The sequence below is a fragment of the Camelus ferus genome, chromosome 23 (genome assembly GCF_009834535.1).
Source record: "Camelus ferus isolate YT-003-E chromosome 23, BCGSAC_Cfer_1.0, whole genome shotgun sequence".
NCBI lineage: Eukaryota > Metazoa > Chordata > Mammalia > Artiodactyla > Camelidae > Camelus > Camelus ferus.
In genome coordinates this window covers 25,627,143-25,653,600 of record NC_045718.1, presented here as the reverse complement: position 1 = coordinate 25,653,600, position 26,458 = coordinate 25,627,143, and the positions used below count along the sequence as shown (strand labels likewise).

Sequence of the window (26,458 nt, the reverse complement as noted above, 5' to 3'; positions counted from 1 at the left end):
TTTATATATAGCAGTGTGTATCTATTAATCTCTAACTCCTAATCCACACCCCTCCCCCCACTCCTTGCCCCCTGGTAACCACAGTTTGTTCTCTATGTCTATATATATTTAGATTTCACATATAAGCAACATCATATGATATTTGTCTTTCTCTGTCTCACTTATTCACTTAATATGATAATCTCTAGGTCCATTCATGTTCCTGCAAATGACATTTTATTCTTTTTTATGGCTGAGTAATGTTCCATTGTATTACATATATACCACATCTTCTTTATCCAGTTATCTACCCATGGACATTTAGGTTATTTCCCTGTCTTGGCTATTGTGAATAGTGCTGCTGTGACAAGTGCATGTGTCTTTTTGAAATACAGTTTTTCTCCAGATATATGCCCAGGAGTGGGCTTGCTGGATGGTATGGTAACTATTTTTAGTTTTTTAAGGAACCTTCATACTGTTTTTCATAGTGGCTGCACCAGCTCATATTCCTACCAAGTTTCCTTTTTCTCCACACCCTTTCCAGAATTTATCATTTGCAACCCTTTTAATGATTGCCATTCTGACTGGTGTGAGGTGATACCTCATTGTAGTTTTGATTTGAATTTCTCTAATAATTAATAACGTTGAGCATCTTTTCATGTGCCTGATGGCCATGTGGATGTCTTCTTTGAAGAAACATCTATTTAGGTCTTTTGCCCATTTTTTAATTGAAGTGCTTGTTTTTTGTTTGTTTTTTGATATTAAACTGTATGAGCTGTTTGTATATTTTGGAAATTAGTCCCTTGTCAGATGCATCATTGGCAAATATTTTCTCCCATTCTGTAGATTATCTTTTCATTTTGTTTATGGTATCCTTAGATGTGCAAAAGCTTTTAAGTATAACTAAGTCCCATTTGTTTATTTTTGCTTTTAATTCCAGTATAGGAGTATAAAAAATATTGCTGCAATTTATGTCAGAGTGTCCTGCCTATGTTTTCCTATAGGGGTTTTATAGTATCTGGTCTTACATTTAGGTCTTTAATCCATTTTGAGTTTATTTTTGTATATGGTGTTAGAGACTGTTCTAATTTTATTCTTTTACATGTAGCTGTCCAGTTTCCCCAGCACCATTTATTGAAGAGACTGTCTTTTCTGCATTGTATATTCTTGTCTCTGTTGTCAGATTAATTGACCATTAGTGTGTGGATTTATTTCTGGACTTTCTATCCTGTTCCATTGATCTATGTATCTGGTTTTGTGCCAGTACCACTCTGCTTTGATTACTGTAGCTTTGTAGTTAGTCTGAAGCCAGAGAGTATGATTCCTCCAGCTTTGTTGTTCTTTCTCAAGATAGTTTTGGCTATATGGGGTCTTTTGTGTTTCCATACAAATTTTAACATTTTTTGTTTCAGCTCTGTGAAAAATGTCATTGGTAATTTGATATAGATTGCACTGAATCTGTATATTGCTTTGGGTAGTAACAATTTTAACAAAATTGATTCTTCAAATTCAAGAACACAGTATATCTTTCCATCTATTTGTGTCATCTTCAGTTTCTTTCATCAGTGTCTTATAGTTTTCAGAGTATAGGTCTTTTGCCTCCTTAGGTAGGTTTATTCCTAGGTATCAAATTTGATGCAGTGGGAAATGGGAGTTTTTCCTTAATTTTTTTCTGATATTTTGTCATTCATGTATAGAAATGCAACTGATTTCTGTATGTTAATTTTGTATCCTCCAACTTTGCTGAATTCACTGATGAGCTCTAGTAGTTTTCTGGTAGCTGGTACAGTCTTTGGGATTTTCTGTTTATAGTATTGTGTCATCTGCAAATGGTGACAGTTTTACTTCTTTTTTTCCAATTTGGATTCCTTTTATTTCTTTTTCTCATCTGATTTTTTTGACTAAGACTTCCAAGATTATATTAAATAAAAGTGGCAAGAGTGGGCATCTTTGTCTTGTTCCTGATCTTAGAGGAAATGCTTTCAGCTTTTCACCATTGAGTGTGATGTTAGATGTCAGTTTGTCATATATGACCTTTATAATATTGAGGTATGTTCCCTCTATGCCCACTCTCTGGAGAGTTTTTAGCATAAATGGATGTGAAATTTTATCAAAAGCTTTTTCTGCATCTATTGAGATGACCATATGGTTTTTATTCTTCAGTGTACTAATGTGGTGTATCACACTGATTGATTTGCAGATATTGAAAAATCCTTGCATGTCTGGGATGAGTCCCACTTGATTATGGTGTATGATCTTTTAAATACATTGTTGGAGTTGATTTGCTACTATTTTGTTGAGGATTTTTGCATCTATATTCATAAATGATATTGGACTTTAATTTTATTTAATTGTGATATCTTTTTATGGTTTTGGTATCAGGGTGATGGTGGCCTCATAGAATGAGTTCAGAAGTGTTCTTTCCTCTGCAAGTTTTTGGGATAGTTTCAGAAGGATAGATGTTAACTCTTCTCTAAATGTTTGGTAGAATTCACCTGTGAAGCCATCAGGTCTTGGACTTTTGTTTGTTGGGAGTTCTTAAATTACTGATTCAATTTCAATGCTGGTAATTTGTCTATTTGTATTTTCTATTTCTCCCTGGTTCAGTCTTAGAAGATTGTACCTTTATAAGAAATTATCCATTTCTTCTAGGTTGTCTTTTTTTGTTGGCATGCAGTTGCTCATATTAGCCTCTTATGAACCCTTGTATTTCTGTGTTGTCAGCTTAACTTCTTTTTTTTTTTAACATTTTTTATTGATTTATAATCATTTTACAGTGTTGTGTCAAATTCCAGTGTTCAGCACAATTTTTCAGTTATTCATGGACATATACACACTCATTGTCACATTTTTTTCTCTGTGAGTTATCATAACATTTTGTGTATATTTCCCTGTGCTATACAGTGTAATCTATTCTACAATTTTGAAATCCCAGTCTATCCCTTCCCACCCTCTACCTTATTCTTAACTTCTTTTTCATTTCTGATTTTATTAATTGGGGCCCTCACCCCTTTTTTCTTGATGAATCTGCCTAAAGGTTTATCAATTTTAGTTATCTTTTCAAAGAACCACCTCTTAGTTTCATTGATCTTTCTTATTTTTTTTAATTCTCTATTTCGTTTATTTCTGCTCTAATCTTTATGATTTCTTTCCTTCTACTAACTTTAGGCTATGTTTGTTCTTTCTCTAATTGCCTTAGGTGTAAGGTTAGATTGTTTATTTAAGATCTTTCTTGTTTCCTGAGGTAAGCTTGAATTGCCATAAACTTCCTTCTTGAAACTGCTTTTGCCATGTCCCAGAGGTTCTGGATTGTCATGTTTTTGTTTTCATTTGTCTCTAATCATTTTTTGATTTCCTTTTAAATTTCTTCAGTGTTTCATTGGTTGTTTAGTAGCATATTGTTTAGCCTCCATATGTTTGTGGTTTTTGAAGTTTTTTTCCTGTAGTTGATTTCTAATCTCGTAGCATTGTGATCAAAAAGATGCTTGATATGATTTCAGTTTTATTCAATTTACCAAGGCTTGCTTTGTGGGCCAGCATGTGATCTATCCTGAAGAATGTTCCATGTGCACTTGAGAAGTATGTGTATTATGCTGCTTTCAGATGGAATGCTCTATAAATATTATGTCAATCTGGTCTAATGTGTCATTTAAGTCTTCTACTACCTTATTGATTTTCTGTCTGGATGATCTGTCCATAGATGTCAGAGAGGTGTTGAGGTTCTTCACTATTATTGTGTTACTATGAATTTCTCTTTTTGTCTGTTAATAGTTTGCCTTGTATATTGAGGTTTCCTATCTTGGGTGCATATATACTCATAATTGTGATATCTTCTTGAATTGATCCTTTGCTCATTATGTAGTATCCTTCTTTGTCTCTTGTACCCATCTTTATTTTAAAATCTACTTTGTATGATATAAGTATTGCTACTCCAGCTTTCTTTTGGTTTCCACTTGCATGGAATAGCTTTTTCCATCCCCTCACTTTCAGCCTGTATGTCTCTAGCACTTAAATGGGTCTCTTGTAGACAGCATATACATGTCTTGATTTTGTATCCATTCAGCCAGTCTATGTCTTTTGGTTAGAGCATTTAATCCATTTACATTTACATCAGTTGCTGATCTCTTAATTTCAGATGCATTTTACATATCCTCATTGGTGCTCTCCTCCCGTCACAATTACTGGTTTTGATGTCATATTTTACATCTAATTGTTTTTTCTATCTTTAACTACTTACTGTGGATACAGATGATTTTACTACTTTTGTCTTTTAACTTCCCTATTAGTTTGTGTGTGGATGATTTCCTACCTTTACTGTATATTTGCCTTTCGTGATGAGTGTTCCCATTTTGTAATTTTCTTGTTTCTAGTTGTGGCCTTATCTTTTCTACCTGGAGAATTTCCTTTAGCATATGTTGTAAAGCTGGTTTGGTGGTGCTGAATTCTTTTAGCTTTTGTTTATCTGTGAAGCTTTTGATTTCTCCATCAAATCTGAATGAGAGCCTTGTTAGGTAAAGTATTCTTGGTTGTGGGTTTTTCCCTTTCATCACTTAAATATATCATGCCACTCTATTCTGGTCTGCAGAGTTTCTGTTGAAAAATCAGCCGATAACCTTATGGAAGTTTCCTTGTATGTTGTTGTTGCTTTTCTCTTGCTGCTTTTAATATTTTCTTCTTATCTTTAATTTTTTTCAGTTTGATTTCAATGTGCCTCGGCTTGTTCCTCTTTGGGTTAATCCTGTATGGGACTCTCTGTGCTTCCTGGACTTGGGTAACTATTTCCTTTTCCAGGTTAGGGAAGTTTTCAGCTATTACCTCTTCACATATTTTCTCAGACATTTTCTCTCTCTCGTCTCCTTCTGGGACCCCTATAATGCAAATATCAGTGCACTTGCTGTTGTCCAGGGGTTTCTTGAACAATCCTCATTTCTTTTCATTCTTTTTTCTCTTTTCTGTTCTTTCTACTACTCTATCTTCAAGCCCACTGATCCACTCTATTGCTTCATTTAGCCTATTCTTGGTTCCTTCTAGTATATTATTTACCGTCACTTTGGTCAGTTTGGGTCACTTGTGGAACCCTTTTTGACTTTATTTCCATAGCTGAGTCAGATACAGCTGAGAAAGGTCAAAACCAAGAGAGACATTTGTTTTAGTGACTCTTGCTGCATCACTCCAGAGTTTCTCTTTGGCAGAAAATTTAACACAGTAACTGCACCAATGGGCCAGGGCTGACTTTAGAGCTTTTATTTATTTATTGACCTGCTATAATTCACATGCCATTTTCCAGTCCACATTTTCTTTTATGAGTAAATATGTCTCCAGTGGAATTTCCTGGGGACTGTCAGGCATTATTCCTTCTAGATATTTTGGCTTTTAAAGTATTCTGTTCATTCCAGATACTCTGTAAGTTATTGCCAGTGGAGAATGTATCACTTCTGTTCTGTCTGCCCCTTCCCGCCCTGTGCCATGATATGCTATCCCACTTTCTCTTCTTGCAGGGATTGTCTCCATTATCAGCCTAACTGTGCTGGCCTATGAATGTTATATTCATGTGGTTCATGCCAGAATGATCACTTTTTTCTGGACCTGGAGGGCCGTTACCTACATCTGGCTGTACACACTGGTGTGGTCAGGAGTGCCTCTCATGGGCTGAAACAGGTACATCCTGTTTCATGGACTAGGATGTGCTGTAGACTGGAAATCCAAGATGCCAATGACTTCTGCTTTGTGCTTTTCTTATTTCTTGGCTCCCTGGTGGTGCCTGTGGGTGTCATTGCTCATTGCTATGGCCATATTCTGTATTCCATTGAGTTGAAGTGAAGGGTGAGTTGAAGACTATGAATGCTCCTGCCCCAAACCATGCAGGGTAGAAAAGTTCATGTGGAAGAGAGTCATACTCTTTCCTACAGCTGGCACAGTTCTCAGGGACTTCCCACTTGATAAAAGTTTGCACTATAAGTCACTTTCTGAGAAGATCATTGAGGAGTAACATTTACTCTTTATATATCACTCTCTAAACCACAAGAAGGAAGGAAAGGGGTTCTGGACAGACAAAAATAGACAATAACCAAAAAAAAAAAAAAACCTACATTCTCCAGCATTCTTAGAATTTAAGAACTCTAGTAAAGGGAATTCCACACTTCCCATAATTTTATTCATCCAAAGTTCACATAAACCCACTAGAGAGTGGTACAGACATTTTCTCTGGAAATCACTTTTGAGTCATAAATGACAAGAGCTGACCACAGCAGGTTTGCTTTTAGGTGCTAGCAAGAAAGACATCTGGAGTTACAGACTGTGGGGCATACTCCACATCCCAATCTCTTAACTTCAACCATGTACATTTTCCTTACTCATTCACTACTTCTTCCTACTCTGTTCTCTTCTCATCAAAATTCTCCAGTCTCTTATGTTGAGATATGTTCCCTCTATACCCACTTTGGCGAGAGTTTTTATCATAAATGGGTGTTGAATTTTATCAAATGCTTTTTCTGCATTGATTGAGATGATCATGTGGTTTTTGTCCTTTCTCTTGTTGATGTGATGTATTACATTGATTGATTTGCATATGTTGAACCAGCCTTGTGTCCCTGGGATGAATCCCACTTGGTCATGATGTATAATCTTTTTTATGTGTTGTTGGATTCTATTTGCTAAAATTTTGGTGAGGATTTTGTTGTCTATGTTCATCAGTGATATTGGCCTATAATTCTCTTTTTTTGTAGTGTCTTTACCTGGTTTTGGTATCAGGGTGATGGTGGCTTCATAGAATGAGTTTGGGAGTATTCCCTCCTTTTCAATCGTCTGGAAGAGTTTGAGAAGGACTGGTATGAGTTCTTTGTATGTTTGGTAGAATTCCCCGGTGAAGCCGTCCGGTCCTCGGACTTTTATTTGTAGGGAGGTTTTTAATTGCTATTTCTATTTCCTTTCTAGTGATCGGATTGTTCAAGTGTTCAGTTTCTTCTTGATTCAGTTTTGGTGGACAGTATGTTTCCAGAAACTTGTCCATCTCCTCTAGGTTATCCAGTTTGGTTCCATATAGTTTTTCATAAAAAACTATATTCTCGAATGATAGTCTATTTCTATTTTGTTTGTTGTAATTTCTCCATTTTCCTTTCTTATTTTGCTAATTTGTGCTCTCTCTTTTTTCTTCTTTGTGAGTTTGGCCAGAGGTTTGTCAATTTTATTTACTTTTTCAAGAAACCAGCTTTTGGTTTGGTTGATTTTTTCTATGGTCTTGTTAATCTCTATTGTATTTAATTCCTCTCTGATCTTTATTATTTCCTTCCTTCTGCTGCTTTTTGGGGCTTTTTGTTCTTCTTTTTCTAATTCATTCATGTGGTGGGTTAACTTGTTTATTTGAGATTGTTCTTCTTTTTTGAGGAAGGCCTGTATCACTATAAACTTCCCTCTTAGCACTGCCTTTGCTGTGTCCCATAGGTTTTGAGTGGTTGTACTTTCATTATCATTTGTCTCAAGGTATTTTTTAATCTCAGCTTTGATTTCCTCATTGATCCTTTGTTTTTTCAATAACATATTGTTTAATCTCCATACTTTCCTTTTTTTCTCCTTTGTTTCTCTGTTGTTGATTTCCAGTTTCATGGCATTGTGGTCAGTAAAGATGCTTGAGATAATTTCTATCTTCTTAAAATTGTTGAGGTTTCTTTTGTGCCCAAGTACATGATCGATCCTGGAAAATGTTCCATGTGCACTTGAAAAGAATGTATATCCTATTTTTTGGGGGTGTAATGCTCTGAAAATATCCACCAAATCTAGTTTTTCTATTGTAGTATTTAATTTCTCTGTTGCCTTGTTTATTTTCTGTCTGGAAGATCTGTCTAGTGATGTTAATGCAGTGTTAAAATCTCCAACTATGATTGTATTCCCATCAATATCCCCCTTTATCTCTGTTAGTAATTCTTGTATGTACTTAGGTGCTCCTATATTGGGTGCATATATATTAACGAGTGTAATATCCTCATCTTGTATCACTCCTTTAATTATTATAAAATGTCCTTCTTTATCTTTCTTTATATCCTTTGTTTTAAAGTCTATGTTGTCTGAAATCAGTACTGCAACACCTGCTTTTTTGGCTTTTCCATTGGCATGGAATATCCTTTTCCATCCTTTCACTCTCAATCTATATGTGTCCTTCTCCCTAAAGTGGGTCTCTTGTATGCAGCATATTGAAGGTTCTTGCTTTATTATCCAGTCTGCCCCTCTATGTCTTTTGACTGGAGCATTTAGTCCATTAACATTTACAGTAATTAATGATAGATGTGTGTTTATTGCCATTTTGAACTTATCTTTGAAGTTGAATTGGTATATCCTCTTTGTTCCTTTCTTCTTCCTTTTGTGGTTTGGTAATTTTCCTTTGTATTATCATGGATTTTATTTAATTTTTGTGACTCCCTTGTAAATTTTTGGCTTGTGGTTACCCTTTTTTGTAAATCTATTAACCCATTACTATAACTGTTTTTATTAAACTGATAGTAACATGATCTCAAACCCATCCTACTGTTAAAAAAATTTTAAAAAGAAAGAAAAAAATATTCTATATTTCCCTGTCTCCCTCTCCCACTCTCAGTGATTTGTATGTCTTCTTTTATAATTTCGTGTTTATTTGTAATTCATGAGTTATCACCTTTCCAGTTGTGTGTTTCTCATTTCTGTAGCATCCTGCTGCTTTTCTATTTAGAATAGCCCTTTCAATATTTCTTTTAGCGTGGGTTTAGTGTTGCTAAACTCCTGCAGCTTTTTTTTTTGTCTGTGAAACTCTTTATTTCTCCTTCTATCCTAAAGGATAGCCTTGCTGGATAAAGTATCCTAGGCTGCATCTTTTTTTCATTCAGGGCTTTGAATATATCTTGCCACTCCCTTCTGTCCTGTAGTGTTTGTGTAGAGAAATCAGCTGAGAGCCTTATGGGGGTTCCCTTGTAACTTACTCTTTGCTTTTCTCTTGCTGCCTTTAGAATCATTTCTTTATCCATGACTCTGGCCATCTTGATTATGATATGTCTTGGTGTGGGTCTATTTGGGTTCTTCCTGTTTGGGACCCTCTGAGCTTCCTGTACTTGGATATCTGATTCCTTCTTTAAGTTTGGGAGGTTTTCAGTCATGATTTCTTCAAAAACCTTTTCAATCCCCTTTGATCTTTCTTCCCCTTCTGGGACCCCTATTATGCGAAGATTGGGACGCTTTATATTATCCCATAGGTCCCTTATGCTATTTTCATTATTTTTTATTTGCTTATCTTGTAGTTCTTCTGAATGGGTGCTTTCTATTGCCCTGTCTTCTAGATCACTAATTCGTTCCTCTGCATTATCTAGTCGGCTTTGCACAGCTATTAGATCATTCCTTATCTCTGTCAATGAGTTTACCCATTCTATATGACAAACCTACAGCCAGCATAGTACTCAATGGTGAAAAACTCAAAAGCTTCCCACTAAAATCTGGGACAAGACAAGGATGCCCACTATCACTACTCCTATTCAACATAGTCCTGGAAGTCCTAGCCACAGCAGTCAGGCAAGAGAAAGAAATAAAAGGGATCCAAATTGGAAAAGAAGAGGTAAAAGTGTCATTATATGCTGATGACATGTTACTATATATAGAAAACCCTAAAAGGTCCACACAAAAGCTACTAGAGCTGATTGAAGAATTCAGCAAGGTAGCAGGTTACAAAATTAACGTTCAAAAATCAGTTGCGTTTCTTTACACTAACGATAAATCAACAGAAGAAGAAAGTAAAGAAACAATCCCCTTTAAAATAGCACCCAGAGTAATAAAATATCTGGGAATAAATCTAACCAAGGAGGTGAAAGAATTATACACAGAAAACTATAAACCATTGATGAAGGAAATTAAAGAAGACTTTAAAAAATGGAAAGATATTCCATGCTCTTGGATTAGAAGAATCAATATTGTTAAAATGGTCACACTACCCAAGGCAATCTACAGATTTAATGCAATCCCTATCCAATTACCCAGCACATATTTCACAGAACTAGAACAAATCATAATAAAATTTATATGGAACCATCAAAGACCTAGAATTGCCAAAACATTACTAAAGAGAAAGAAAGAGGCTGGAGGAATAACCCTCCCAGACTTTAGACAATACTATAGAGCCACAGTCATCAAGACAGCATGGTATTGGTACCAAAACAGACATATAGACCAATGGAACAGAACAAAGAGCCCAGAAATGAACCCACAAACTTTTGGTCAACTCATCTTCGACAAAGGAGGCAAGAATATACAATGGAATAAAGATAGTCTCTTCAGCAAATGGTGTTGGGAAAACTGGACAGCAGCATGTAAAACAATGAAGCTAGAACACTCCCTTACACCATATACAAAAATCAACTCAAAATGGATCAAAGACTTAAACATAAGACAAGATACAATAAACCTCCTAGAGGAAAACATAGGCAAAACGTTATCTGACATACATTTCAAAAATTTTCTCCTAGAAGAAATAAAAGCAAGAATAAACAAATGGGACCTAATGAAACTTACAAGCTTCTGCACAGCAAAGGAAACCAGAAGTAAAACAAGAAGAAAACCTACGGAATGGGAGAAAATTTTTGCAAGTGAAACCGACAAAGGCTTGATCTCCAGAATATATAAGCAGCTCATACGACTCAATAAGAAAAAAATAAACAACCCAATCCAAAAATGGGCAGAAGACCTAAACAAGCAATTCTCCAAGGAAGACATACAAATGATCAAAAAGCACATGAAAAAGTGCTCAATATCACTAATTATCAGAGAAATGCAAATCAAAACTACAATGAGGTATCACCTCACACCAGTCAGAATGGCTGTCATTCAAAAATCCACAAATGACAAATGCTGGAGAGGCTGTGGAGAAAGGGGAACCCTCCTACACTGCTGGTGGGAATGCAGTTTGGTGCAGCCACTATGGAAAACAGTGTGGAGATTCCTCAAAAGACTAGGAATAGACTTACCATATGACCCAGGAATCCCACTCCTGGGCTTGTATCCAGAAGGAAATCTACTTCAGGATGACACCTGCACCCCAATGTTCATAGCAGCACTATTCACAATAGCTAAAACATGGAAACAGCCTAAATGTCCATCAACAGGTGACTGGATAAAGAAGTGGTATATTTATACAATGGAATACTACTCAGCCATAAAAACTGACAACATAATGCCATTTGCAGCAACATGGATGCTCCTGGAGAATGTCATTCTAAGTGAAGTAAGCCAGAAAGAGAAAGAAAAATACCATATGAGATCGCTCATATGTGGAATCTAAAAAACAAAAACAAAAACAAACAAACAAAAACAAAGTGTAAATACAGGACAGAAATAGACTCACAGACAGAGAATACAGACTTGTGGTTACCAGGGGGGTGGAGGGTGGGAAGGGAAAGACTGGGATTTCAAAATTGTAGAATAGATAAACAAGATTACACTGTATAGCACAGGGAAATATACACAAAATGTTATGATAACTCACAGAGAAAAAAATGTGACAATGAGTGTGTATATGTCCATGAACGACTGAAAAATTGTGCTGAACACTGGAATTTGACACAACATTGTAAAATGATTATAAATCAATAAAAAATGTTAAAAAAAATTCTCCAGTCTATTGCTCACTCTGCCAAACCCCTCTAGCTTTCATCCCGTTTAAATCACTTAGCCACATGCATCATTTTAAATCATGACCTATTACTCTCAACTTTCCTGTTCCCACTTTCTTCATATACATCTATTTTGAAAAAAACAAGCAAACAAATCCCTGGTTCAATCCAACTATTTGTTTTCTCCATGCCTGTAATCAAACTACAGAAAGGGGCTGGAGAAAAACCACACTGGATTCCCACTGTCCACACTCAGCGGTGAGATGTCCTCTCAGCAGTGTCTAGCAGTGCTTGGATCCCTAGATTGCTCGCTCTCACTATGCATTTGCTATTACAGATCCTCAGTCCTCATCATCATCTCTTGCCCTCCTATTCCTCCTCATTCTTATCAAACAATCAAGCCTCTTATTTATTATGCAAGACAAGGCAACTATCAAATTTCTCAACTCCCTGCCTCCCTTTATACAAACCTCTATGTTCACACTCGTTCTTAGACCCCTCTTTTCAGTTGCAAGGTAATGAGAGAGGTCTCTCAAGACCAAGCTGATCCTAGATTCCTGTTTTCTTCCCCACCCCATTCTCTGCCTCAGGGACCTCCCTCAAGTAATAATTTTCTCTTTCACATATATCTTCAATCTCTCCCTCACTACTGGCTCTTTACCTTTAGCATATAACCATGTTAGCTTAATTCAAAAGCAGAATATACTCTCAACTCTCAGTAGTTATCTCTTTAATTACCTAACATTTATTCCTCAACCCATTGCAAATTGGTGATTCCTTCTTCTACCACACTCTCACAGAAGCAGCCCTCATTGAGGTCACTAATGATGTCCCAAATGTTAGAGTCAATGAACACATTCTATTTCTTTTTTTTTTTTTCCCTGGCATCTGTAGCATTGAGACTTCTGACATTGTTGGCAGCTTCCATTTAATTGTAATTTTTCTGCTCCCAAATTTTCTAGGACCTCATTCTCTTCTATCTTTGTTGCTGACTCTCTGGCCCCATCTTCTAAAGTCTCCTTCAAGGGCTTCTTTTCCTTGGGCCTCCCCAGCACTATGCTCAGCTCTCGTCTCATACTACACAATAGACATGGATGATCTCAGTTAACTCTAATAAGTTAATCATTTTAATCTCCTTTAATCTTTACTCTTAGAGAAGGTAATTGACTTGCTCAACATCACACAAGGAGCAAAAGTGGCGAATCTAGGATATGAACCCAGATCCTCTAATTCCAAACCTAGAGCTCTTACTAGGACTCCATAACCTTCTTAAAAACTCTAAGGAAAAACTCCCATCCCCTCAAAAACGCTGATCTGAAAATAGATTGATATTCTATCGCATTAAATAAAATCGCTTCTTTTAAAATATAATGGCACACATAGATAATAATAGTACCAGGAATTTAACAGTCACTACCACACATTTCCTCTACTCTTAAAGAAAAAAAAAATCAGCCATTTTACTTGTTCACATTTTCTTCCATTCCTTGTCAATATGAATACAGAATTCTAAATAAATAATCTCAAAAATATCAGTAATTTAGATATATCAATTTAAATATATTTTAAAATAGTATAAGCACATGTTTTAACAGGTTTTCTTTGGAAAATTTTTTCTTAACCTTTATGATATTGCTAGAAATAAAAGAAGCACTTAAAGTTTGTTGAAATGCAATAAATTTCCCAGTTTAAAGTTACACACTAAGTACTAGTGGTATGCCAGTGATTTTATATCAATATATAAAGCATTTGTATGTTTGTAGCAAAATTAGCTTCTTAGTACATCAGAAACAACCATTTTATTTAAGAAAATACTTTTGATATACAGGAATATTCTCCCCTTCATCTTAATAACACATTTATAATAATAATAGGAGGAACTTCTAAAGAACTTTTTATCTGAGAAACTCAAAGAACTTTCAGCCTATAGGCCATTATTCATAAATATCTTTAATGGGGACAAACTAGGCATAGACATGCTGATTTTAGAGAAATGGGGTTACTTGGGTTTTACCAAGCATTCTCCTCTATAGCTGAGCCCCTGATGAAACCAGCCACGAACAAATTCCTCATCAAACTGCACTTTATAGTCATTCGCTCTAAAGTGGAAGCCACAGTAGTCGCCATTAAGAATTTATTTGGGAATTATGTTTTCATCAAGACCAGCTGTAGGCTTTACCATGTAAAACTCCTGGCATCACATGTTTGCTGCCTGGTTTGAGAATCTGAGGATTTTGCTATGGATAAAAGATTCCAGGATCATGGAGAAATTATTTCCAATTTATCATGACTCTTTCAGGATGTCCTTTAGCAACTTGAAGATCTAGATAAAATAACTCATTTTATTCTTCTTTAGGACAAATTAGAAAACATTAAAAACCATTGAAGGATCTAAGAGACTATGTAGTTCAATGTAATATGTTAAGATGAGGGGACTGAGGCCCAGAGAGGTTAAGGGCTGGGCCCAGCTGCAGGTCCTGGATCAGATGTCAGCCTCCCAAGGTGCTATTCATTTCTCTTTCTGTTAGGGTAGGGCCAAGAATGGTTCTGAATATCTATTATGAAAACAATGAACAAAAATGATTTTTACATTTTCAACCCTTTCTTTTCCTTTTCCTTTCTGTGGCTTCGTGGCATTGAAGATCTTCAGACAATAAAAGTGATAAGGATTTTAAGATATGAAAATAAACTGGCCAGAATGTGCTTTTGTATGACATTCACCTTTATGATCCTTTGGATGCCTTATGTTGTGATTTGTTTCTTGATGTTTAGTGATTGTGGACACTTGGTCACTCTAACAGTATCTATTGTTTCATAACTCTTCACTAACTCCAGCACTGTGTATGATGCAGCTTTTTATATCTTCATGATCAGAAAGGTAAGCTTTGTACTTAACCAATCATTTTCACCATGTGGGTGGGGTTGTTGGAAAATACAATACTTTTACAGACTTTATTCAGAGCAGTTTTGATGATAAAAACCTAAATCAAGCATTTTACAGGAAAGTAAAGGGTTCAGGAAGAAACGTGGATGTTTCCAGATAAAACAATAAAAATCCTAAGACCTGCCAATGGAGGTCACAGTTGTTAGGTAAAATTCCATGAAAATCAACATTTTATTCATCAGAAAATATTTTATGTCTAGTAATAATAACAACTACAATCAAAGTTAATTTATTTAAAAGTCTTACTGCACTATGCAGATTACATCCATTATCTTTAATAAACTTCATAAAATAGGCACTAATATTATTCCTTATTTTATTTATGGATTATGAGAGGTTCAGAGAAGTTAAAGCACTTGTTTGGTCTGGGACACGTTGATGCCTGGATTTGAACCTGGTTTGCTTGAATCCCAAAGGCCTACGCTCGTAACTTCTCATCACTTGGGGTTATAGGTACCATTAGCAATTCGTTGGGTTATTATTCACATACCACAGCCAATGTGCAGCTAAAGCCAATTTGCCTCAAGAAACTTCCTCTCTGTCTGTGAGAAGCCTATTAATCTATTTTTGTAGTGAAAAAGTTTCAGCTTTGTGGTCGTCAGTCATGGCATGAGTGCGATGGATCTGATACGATTGACATGAAGCTGAGCCTCTAAGTTAAAAGAATTTAAAAGTTATGAGTCATGGTTAATTACAATATTGAAATTTCAAAGTAACAGGTCATATTACTAACAGGCAAAATAACTACTCTGACTTCAAATGCTCAAGAGCTTGAAAGAGGAGGGCATTTTTATATTAACCTGAGAATGTTCAGTGCTAAACCGCCCTCTTTGTTTTTATGCCTTTCATTTCCCTTGAATATTGCTGCCTTATCCTCTCCATAAGCTTACTTTCATTGATAAGTTTCAATATCCTTTCAGCTGATGGTCTTTCTTTCCCTTTCATGTTGCCTTCCATTTGTCTATTTCCTTGAACCCAGAGATTTTTAATTTGGAATCCTTAGAATCTGAGAATTACTTGAGTTGGCCTCAGGAGAATCATTGGAGCCACTGAAATTGTTCATTAAACTTTTTGAGAATATGCATATGAATCTTTCTAGTGAGCCTCAACGGGCTAATAAGTACATTTAATGTTCAAAATCCCTTAAAGAAACATATCTAGCTGCTCTCATGGAAGGTTCATGCAACTTGAATCTAGATGTTATAAAGTATTGAAACAGACCTACGTGATAAAGTTAGTAAGAATTATAATAAATAAAAGACATAAAAGTCCAGGCTTAATTAGGTTGATCTGAACAGTACCACCTAACCCCCCAAACAGCTAGCAAATAAAAAACAACAATCCTAATTAATCCAAATCCAGATTAAGGGCCAAACTTTTACATTTTTTTTTTCCATTTAATTTTTGCTTAGTTTCTTGGTAGTCACATGAACCACATGGAACCGGGAAAAGGCCAATGAATTTCAGAATAACTTCTGGGGTTTCCAGAGGAACTAGAACTGCCACACCCCTGCACTGGGGCTTTTCCTAGCACCTGATCACTCAGAAACCTGCTCACCGTCATAACCCGTACAGATCAGACTCCCAGCCCCATTCCCCCACATACTTCTTCCTCTCCTACTGGCCTTTATAGACATCTGTTTCACCTCCACCACTGTTCAGACATGGTGAGTAATTAACAAACAAAGTCACAATCTATGCAGGCTGCACCAACCTGGTGTGTTTTTTCACACTCTTCATGGTTGGATAGTGTTCTGATCTTGATGGCCTGTGACTAGTTTGTGGCCATCTGTCCTCCCTGCACTACATGGTCAATCTGAACCCCCAGCTCTGTGGACCACTGCCAAACTTTTACTTAATATTCAGCTTTATTTTCTTCCTGCCCAGTTTCAAAGGGCCCTTTTGCATCTCCTATGTTTCCGACTGCTCAGATGCCAGCAACCTGCTAAAGACCTACCAGCAGTTGAGAGTTAAATGCAGATTAGACCCATTGAGATGTCACAGAAAGTCAGGGACAGACCAAAGGAAAAAGTGATTTTTAACTCTTCTCCCATCATTTTTATTATCACTCATGATGGATCACTATCAGTCGATGACAAAGACAGAACCAGTGGGTCAAAGGTTGATGTAATCCAAATTCGCCCTTTATAGGAATGTAAGATAGGGCTTTAAATCAAGATATCACTTTTAGACTACCATTATAAGATTGTTTTGGAATCCACATTCTATGTAATATTAACAGAAGTTTTGTGGTCCAGTAGAAAATCTGAATTGCTCTTAAGTTTTCTTGCCTCTGGGAGGAACTGAGCAGGACAAATTCTTTACTTCAATGGGTGCTTCATATAATGAAAAATCTTTTATGGCCCAAGGTGGGCATCAGGTACCATCAACTTCTAACATGCTGAAAATTTTCACTTCAAATAAATATTTTTAAATGATTGTATTTCCAAGGCAAATAGCACATACTTCTCAAAACTTATTTAGCTGTTAAAATAACTTTGTCTCATACACGTGTGAAATAGCTAGAATATCTTGAATTTTCTGTAGCGTTGGGTCCTATTCAGTATCATGACAAATGTTTGATCAATAAAATTTATCAAAGACAATTCTGGGATGAAAAAGAAAATCAACTTTTTAACTTTATGGGAAACAAAAGACTATTGCTCTATGAGTAATATGATTTTTTAAAAAGGAGTTTCAGACTAATATGCTACTGAGAAAGCTCTAGAATATACTATTAAACAGCAACACAGAAAAGAAAATAGAATGATTAATTTCAAGGTGATCAAGGTTTACAGGTCATCACTCATTAGCAGCAGAGATACATGGTGAAGCTGGTGTTGATGGCGATAGGCGTCCCCATCTATTTCATTTCAAACATGAACGTGGTAGGATTAGCCTCTCCTCCTAGTAATTTCCTACAATTTTGCCAAGACTTATGGATTTGGAAAAGGAGTTCCAACAAAAACTGAACAAACTTACATTTGAAGGAGGATGAAAGTAAGTGTAGACTGTACTCACAAAATGTGCTATTTAATCTTGATTGCTCTTCAGTCAATCCCCTAGATAAATAATGGTCAGTGTTAGTAAGGAGGCCATTTTCCTATGAGTCATTATTTAGACTGAACGTGGATTATTAGGACCCAAGAATTTCCTTGACAAGATAGGAAAGACATAGCGAGTCACTATCTTATTGCCTAATTTTTATTTCTTAGATGATTATTCTACTAGTGTTGCATCTTCATAATTAGTCACGTTTGAAAGATTTCTAAATGATCCAGTTGGCTTATTGAAGAAGGAAGAAACAAACAAACAAAAAAGTTTTCACTAAACGAACTTTTAAAAATCAAGTTTATTGCTAGTTTTTCCACAGCATTGTAGTTCGAGAATGTTAGTAAATTGTTTCTGAATAGAATAAAATACGGCTTTATATTGCTATGAAAACTATCTCCCTTTGTTTCCTTTCCACTCTCTTGTGTATATAGATACTTAATTTATAAACAAAACTCTTCTATCCTTCACTTAGTATGGCTATTAAACATTTGAAGAAAATCTTCAGAAGGTAATACTTTCATCTAAAAACTGGGAAATAAAATTGATTCATTTTGAACTCTCTAGAAAGCCCCTCAATTCCTTGTTTACACTTCCAGTTTTAGCAAGCAGGCCTGAGACTTGTGCTTAGGTGGTTCCATCCAGGTGATGAAAAGTGTAGTTAACATCTTAGGCAAATTGTGACTTTTAGTCCTGGGCATTAAGTCAGTCCTATTAGGGCTTTAAAGAAAAGTGTGATCAGTGTCTTCCTTGAGGCCTCTATGGCCTTACTTTTTAAGAAGTGAAAGAGATCTTAGTCATTGCACTTTTATATTTAGAATGATCTGACTTAAGCCTAGTGCTATGGGGAAGCTGCGTTTTGCAACTTAAAGTGGTGGGGGTTTTTTTTCTCAATAATTTCAGTGAACACATAGAAAAATTATACATTGAATTTAAGTATAAGTTGATAAATACCTTCCATTAGTGAATTAAATAAAATGATGGAAACATGATTTTGATCCTGTTTTGATTACAGAGAATTCAAGTATTTGCTACTGCAGCATCTTTATATCACTTGCTAATAACATTAGTAATTTGTTCTAGTGACCCCAGGGAATTTGCAGGGAGACACGTCCTGTACTCTGGAAATAAGTGACCCAGTTCCATGGTCTTCTCAAGTATTCCAGGGACCTTGGTGACATGGAGCGCCTAAGTAGGTAGGTGCCACTGATGGCTATCAGCATTCCAAAGAAAAAGAGTCCTTTGTTTATCATCTGTAAAAAGAGCAAGAACTCTCATTTTATTTGTGCAGAGATTAAAATCTTAAAAAGAGACTTCATTCTTAAACAACATTGTATACAATTTCCTCTTTGTTCTTTAACCTGAAACAGTGATTTAATTGCATGACCACCAGGTGAAGCCCTGCAATGACTGGTAAGGTCAAGAATTTGGAGCTTCCTGCCTCCCTCTCTTCCTCCTCTCTCTCTGTCCCTGGAAACACCTGAATCCATGAGTTCTGGATAAAGAATTCTTAGCATTCAGCCTTTGTCCAGACATTAAAAAAAAATCCCACAGTTGAAAAAAAAAAAAAAAAAAAAGAACTGTGAACTATGTCTTCAAAGAGAACTGTGCCAAAGCCACAAATGATTCAGTCACTGCTCAGACCCTGCACAAAGTGTCCCTGAAGAACAGTGATGGGCCCAGTGGCCTCTGTGACTCGGAAGGTGCACATTCAAAGACTCAAACTTGCACCTTCACCACCTACAGCCTATGAACGCCATGAGCTGAGGCTCCGTCTAGTCTGGGCTGGGTGCTCTCCCCTTCTATCCTGGCCTCTCACTGCACTCACTGTCCTGCCTCTTGCTGTCTATTTCCCGTTTCCCCTTTGGACTTAAAGCTTCTCTAGGGCAGGGACCCTATTTTATTATTTCTGTATTAATAAATCTTGATTCATCCCAATATATTCTCTACACAGCAAAGTAATCTTTCTAAAATCCACACCTGAGACTATGAGCCTCCTCTGTCTCCCTATTTCCCCTCAAAATAATATTCAAGATGTTTCAAGTCCTGCTTACCATTCCAGCTCTATCTCTAGCCATTCTTACACATACGTGCTTCTTCCAGCTCGCTGACATACTTGCTACTCACATCCTGAATGTGTGAGCGGTTTCTGTAACCTCCACCCGCCGGGGCCATGCCCGTTCTCCTCCTCCTCCGGGGCAGTGCCTCTCCACTGCAGGGGTCTGTTTCTCCCACTAGTCTCTGAGCCACGCAAAGGGTAGGGGCTGCTTCTCGTTCATCACCGTTCCCAGCTCAGTGTCTACGTACTGAATAGAACTGTTTATTTAATAAATGAAATTGTAAAATTTCCACAGTGGAAGATCAGGAATCTGAATCTCCATTTCATGACATCTCTGAGTCAACTGCAAAATTAATGCGCTAGATAGCATTACACTGGAATTAGATTGTTTTATAAGTGATCCACTTTTTATCCAGTTTTATAAATTAAACCCATAAGAGTATTGCATGAAGCAAAAGTCAATTGCTAAATAAAAGTAAACGGTCACGTTGATAAAATAAACTAGAAAGTTTAGAAATATTAGCACCAATTTATCTTTTTTTAAATTTCTTCCCGTCAAGAAGTTCTCTCTCTCTCTCTCTTTGCCTCGTTTTTGTAATTTTGTTCATTAGGCTTCTGCTACCTGTATACCCAGGACAGTTTTTATTTGGAAGGCAAGCATTTGGTGTCTGTCACATCATTTTTGTATTTGCCTGAGGTAAATAGAACCATAACACTGTAAACGTCAACACATCAGATTTTTTAAAAAGTGTAATCTGTTCCAACCTTTTTTTGCCAATGCCAACGCAGCATTGCCTCGTGGTACCTTATTCTGGAAAAGGTGACCTGTAAGGAAGTTTAAAAAATACTCTTGTGTGTTCTTTAATGGCTAAAAATAAGATTAAAGTGAGGAAAAGTCTTAAATCCAGCCCTTACCATGGTATAGAGAGGGATAAAGGTAGATGGAATAATGGCATGAAGAAATCTCTCTATGTTCTTTTGGAAGATGAACCACCTTGAGTTGACGTGTGCTCGCATCTGCAATAATGTGAGAGTCTTAAAGAGAGCCTTGAACAAAGTACCTTTAATTGTTTATAACAACTTACTGTCACTCTTCATCCCCATTCACCACAAAGCCAGACTAGAGTAGTCAAATAAACTCCTATTTCATAATAGTCACTTTCAATCCTCTTCAGTCAGTGTCAAAAGACAATAACTTGGAAAGGTAGAGCAATTATACAAAACCTGTTAGAGAACAATATTTTGCTCAGGGGTCAATATGGGAATGCTTTTTCAGCAAGGGTTTGTCCAAATCTGTAAGTAGTCTGTAAGCCCAAAGGTTTGACAAATACCTGTTTCCTGGTCAGTTTGGAATATTGTTTATGGCAAGAAGAGATCTGTTTAAAGCTATGCCTCTCTTAACCTATTTCATATTCAGGATAAATATTATGTTCTAGTTGTTTTTAAAGACAAGGCAAGATACATCAATGGGACTCTCAGTATCTTATAGAGCTTCCTTCACCACAAATGAAACAATTCTGCTCAAGCTGAAGTCTACTTTATTTCTTTCTATCTTCTGGAGAGATGGAAAACAGTTACAGTCTTTTTTCAAAATCTATCTTGTCATTTTTTCATTTGATTATTTTAAAAAAATCTATAACCATAACCATTTACTGTGAGCTTTTCACATGACTGGCTCAAAATGGAATTGTCTTTTTCTTCTGAGTATTAATCACTGACCATGAATTTCTTTGTTATTACATATTTCTTTCAGTGCAAAAATTCCCAAAGGATATTCAATGCTACTTTAAGCTTCCCGCTTATAATGTTAAGAGCGGAAAGGTCATTTAATGTTTCTTAAATTTTCCAAATATGTTAACTAATATCAAAATTATATTTTCGTTAAAATAGCATATTACTAACTCTTCTAAATGTCTAAGATTTTGCACCTGTGACCTAGCAGAGATTGAAAACAGACATTTCATCAATTTCATTACCTCCTAAATGTCCCTAATGGAGATGATGTGTGTGGGTCATTGTCACTGTCTTCATAGTTACAGTTCAACTGTGTGTAAGGAATGCTCTGTGTATGTGCATCTGTGTATGTGTTTTCTTTTGGTCCTATTTTTATTCAGCATGCATGAGATGGAGTAGAATAAAGAAAAATTGAAGAATGTTTATTAGAATATCAGTACATGAGCTCATTGAATAGACCCAAACCTTATCACTTACCTCTATGTAATTGTACATGGATAGGTCTGAAATCGCATGGTCATCTGGAATTCTAAATCTTGAGAATTCAGGAAGACACATACCTAGAAACCAAATTAAATAATACATCTTTCCAAAACAGTCAGTAAAAAATGTGCTAGACTCTACACAATTCAAATTAAATGGTATGGTCTCTACTTTTAAATGTTCTCCCTAAACTTTTAAAACTATGGGCAACAAGGCTATGAATACTGAGCAATAACAAGTAGGTGTTTCCCACTGTGATTAAATAAAACTTATTATAAAGTTAGTATAATATGTACTAGATTAGAAAATCATTATTATTTATTTCACAAATGGAAAGCAGTTCATATAAGTGACTGCAAATGACCCCAAATCCTCAGAATTTGCTACTCTTTTTTTGTTCTCCCTTGCCACCCAATGCACATTTGTTTCATTTGTACCTAAGACACCTTATTAGCTTAAACTTTGGCTTCCCTGTTACTCTGTTGTCTCCCAGAGGCAGGCCCTGTATTTTGTTCATGTTTGAAAACTTAACCTGGTATATGGTAAGTAATAAATATTTGATAAATTAATGACTAACTAATATAACTTTCACAGGGCCAAACAACTCTAGTTTTTTGGGAAGCCATTCCTAAAATCAGAGAATGTGGGTGCAAGTCCCAGCTTCACCACTTCCTAGCTACACGACTTTGGACAAGTTACTTAACCATCTCTAAGAAATTTCCTCAGTTGTAAAACAGGGACAAGAATGGTACCAGTGCTGACAGTATGTTCTGTTCCATGAGCTCTCCGTCTACCTCCATCACTGTCATCACATGCAAACCAATCACACGAGGGCTAAGGAGGGAGGAAACAAAATGCCTCTGGATCCCCAGCACCTGAATGAGAAATTTACCCTGGAACCTATAATCTCTTCAGATTCAGACACCACTCTGTTCACTGACTCCCTATAACACCATAAGAAAACATTTACTGTGAACTTTCTTTGATGCAGGCTTTTCCCCCAAACTTTTGTTTCTTGGGATATAGTTTATGTACAATACTATATGAGTTACAGGTGTACAACATAGTGATTCACAATTATTAAAGCCTATACTCCATTTATAGTTATTATAAGATATTGGCTATATTCCCTGTGTTGTACAATATAGCCTTGTAGCTTATTTACTTTATATATAACGGTTTGTGCCCCTTAATAGCCTACCCCTAGCTTGCTCCTCCCCACATCCGTCTCCCCACTGGTAACCACTAGTTAGTTTTCTGTATCTGTGAGTGAGGCTTTTTTAAAAAAGAAAGCTTTACACAAATCATTTGATTTAATTTTCACAACTCTCTGAGGTTGGTATTATCCCTCTTTTATTGATGGGGGAAAAATTGAGCCTTTTAAAAGATAAAGTGACTTGTTCAAGGTCACAGGGCTAGTAAGTTGGCAAGTCAGGACTGGAATCTGGGTATAGACTCAGAGCTGGTGCTCCAAGTCTACCCCTTACCTGAAACAGGTTTAAATTCAGAAGTGACCTTTGAGAACACGTGATGCTGAGAAGCAGTAAAAGTTATCCAGTTCTCAGGCTATTGTTTGCAATTTCTTTTACAGTTGAAAATTATGTACATTTAAGTTACTTTCAGAATTATACATAAATTTTAAAACTTCAGTACTTGTAAAATGAATATATTTATGGAATCAAATTTAATCAAAAGGCAAATGGAAGTACCAGATGCAACCTTTGATAAGGCAAAAAGAAAGAAAATGCTGGAACTTCTAAAAATTTTTCTGAGGGCACGCTGTACAGGATGCAGGCAGAGCTGTTACCTAGGTTGAGAGGGAACGAAAGGAGTATATCTCTGCCAAACTTTAGTAATCGGAACTTTCATCTTTGTATAGATTGCTGCACAGACCTTCATGCACAAAACTTAGAAGAAACGATGCTATCCTCTCCAGGTGCTCCTTGTGTGATATGGGAAACAACAGTGGCATAGATGTTAATGGAAAAATTTATAACCCTGAACAGGAAATAAGCATCACTTATTGGTTTGTATTGATCCAGGATCAGAAATAGGTGCACAATTAATCAGCAGGGCTAGTCCATGTCCAATCGAGAAATTTTACTTACTAAGGTCATTATTGAATTTATCCATTAATTCATCAAACACCAAGCAGTCTTCAAAGCCCTAAAACAAGAAAAATGGGAAAAAAATAAACTGGGAATAATAAAAGCTTCTTAGGAACTTTCATCGGTGAATATAATTCACAGGATGTTTACCCTCAGTCAACACAGGAGAGCTGAATAGTCATATTTGGCATTGAATTCTGATTATAAAAGACCATTGATTGCATGTTTGATGGTTTTGTCTTTGCTCAATTGTTTCCTATATATGTAATTTAGAATTTAATGAAAATTTTAAATTACTTGTCATTTCGACAATTCTATTGCTTCTTCAAGAAGCAAAAATAATTATATTGTTCTACTATGAACATTAGAATAATATTTAGACTATTTAGGGCTTTAAGATTCACATTTAGAGCAATTTAATGACAGGATAGAACTTTCATATTAATTTACTTCCTATAAGCCAAGGTTAAAGCAAATTTCCAATATCAAGAAATCTGCAAAATTAGTAAAGTACAACATCTAGTCTGTTTCTTCCTTTTATTTAACTCTATCCTTTGGAATAAAAAAGTGGAGGAAATAAAAGAATAATTTGGGATATTTTTCTTATTGGAGACTAAAATTATAATCTCTAGAAAAAATTACATTAAAAATTAAGTCTCAAATTGCTGATAACAAGTTTCTAAATTTCAAGTTATCAATACATTTTCTAACTGAACAAAAATTATTTTGTGCTTTATGCTCTTTTTATACATTAAATTGATCAAGTAATCCAAGAATTGACTGTAGTTAGTGATCGATGTAGTTCAACAGCTGGTATGGTTGTTGAATTAATTGTTTTCTCAGAGATTACGTGGGGATAGTTTTATTAGACACGTTTTTTATTTAAGATTTTTTTCGGTTGAGACTGACCCAGAAAAATTTCAGGAACTTACAGAGGAAGAACTTACCGCATTCATTCCTTGCCCATAAAAGGGCACTATGGCGTGAGCTGCATCTCCCATCAACACGCAGTGTGATTTAAAGTGAAAAGAGGAACACTTGACGGTTATCATGGGCTGGGCGGGCAGCAGAAAGAAATCTTGTGCCAGGGCTTGTCTTCAGAGGAACAATAATCAAAATGTTAAAGTGTTAAGTTAGGTATTAAATCTTGCATAACTCTTTCTGATACACTGACTTTGTTACCGTAATATTTCATTGAGAACTACACAGGAATGCCAGGAAGGAAACAGGAGAGGGAGAACCGAGGTTTCTTCTAGTCTCAAAATTCCATTGTTCTAACCACCTTCTTGATTTGCAACAGTATTAATCACATCCCCAAAGATCAAGTTTGGCTGAATTTGAGTAACTTGAAATACGTCTGTGATACATGTCATGAAAATTTCATTATCAAGCACTTGGATCACACAATTGTCAACTACGTAGGTATGGTGTAGGTTTCCTTGGAAAAAATCAAGATGATGTCGTACATTTGATTAATGTGCAACAAACCAAAATTAAATTAATGTGAATCTATATGCATTCGGAAATGGACAATTGTAATCAAGCTCGTGTTTGTCAAGCATCTACAGAGGTTCCGTGGAAGCTATAGGTAGAGAAGTAGTACATACACTAGAGGATCTTAAATCCAGTCAGTGAGGCAGGAAATAGCCACAGAACAAGTTCTGAAAGTACCTAAGGGCTAAATTTTGGTGTCCAGAGATTTCGCTTCAAAGTCAGAGAAGGGGAAACCAAGACAGACAACTGAATTGTTCTGCAGGAAAGGATGAGAACTGACACTTCTAAAAACATCTGCTATGGTCTGGCAGTGGGCCAACCCTTTTAAATACTTAGCTCACTTAATTTTCAAAACCGCTCCTAAGGTGGGTATCCTGATGTCCATTTTAACGCTGAGAAAATCTGAGACTCAAGGAAGTCAGGGACAGAAGCAGTACTAAAATCTTGCTCTTTCTGTAGCACTGTACTGCCTCCACGAAGACATCGCTGGAGGTAGAAAGTGAGCGGCGTTCCAGGAGGGAGGGACAGTGGGAGAGAGGCACTGAGTGAGACCAAATGATAAGGCCCTCGTGGAGGTGATGTGGACATGGGTCAGAGGAGCTGAGACTCATAAGCCCAACAGCTAATACAATTAGCTGTCAATCTGGGGTAACTTTATGTGCTCCTGTGCTGTATAATTCATAGGTATGATCTCCTTTATCCTCACAATAATCCTTGGGGCAGGGACTTATTATTATTGCCGTTTTACTGTGAGGGGCCCAAGACAGGAAAGCTTACATAGCTAGCAAGTCATGAACCTGAGTCTTGGTGTTGCCAGCTATATCCGCCGTGACACAGATTTGTGTCCCCACCAGCGGAAGGCAGCACAGCCTTCCCTGAGGGCCTGAGTGCCAGCACCAGGTACATAAAAGGCCCAGGGACACTTGTGACTTTTCTTTCTCAGGGGAACTGTCCTGGCCTGGGGCTTTCCAGAATTTCTGCTCCCAGC

The 26,458-nt window shown here is 36.4% G+C and overlaps 2 protein-coding genes across 2 annotated transcripts in view; one reads left to right on the top strand and one right to left on the bottom strand.

Annotated features, from left to right (window-relative positions):
* Positions 1 to 5,449: 5,449 nt before the first annotated feature.
* OPN3 (opsin 3) lies at positions 5,450 to 17,236 on the top strand (the record flags this gene model as incomplete). Its single annotated transcript, XM_014559986.2, is given in 4 exon segments — positions 5,450 to 5,681; positions 5,684 to 5,792; positions 14,223 to 14,475; positions 16,429 to 17,236. Coding segments are annotated over 4 exon segments (858 nt in total), but the record flags the coding sequence as incomplete, so codon positions are not given.
* A 638-nt stretch (positions 17,237 to 17,874) lies between these two features.
* The window catches only part of KMO (kynurenine 3-monooxygenase), a 41,410-nt gene continuing 32,826 nt past the window's right edge, over positions 17,875 to 26,458 (bottom strand). The window contains 7 exon segments of the mRNA XM_006185552.3: positions 17,875 to 18,705; positions 18,708 to 18,845; positions 20,417 to 20,476; positions 20,567 to 20,668; positions 21,863 to 21,945; positions 23,977 to 24,034; positions 24,924 to 25,071. Of these exon segments, the coding sequence (XP_006185614.3) occupies positions 18,643 to 18,705; positions 18,708 to 18,845; positions 20,417 to 20,476; positions 20,567 to 20,668; positions 21,863 to 21,945; positions 23,977 to 24,034; positions 24,924 to 25,071 (652 nt within the window). The 3' untranslated portion in view covers positions 17,875 to 18,642.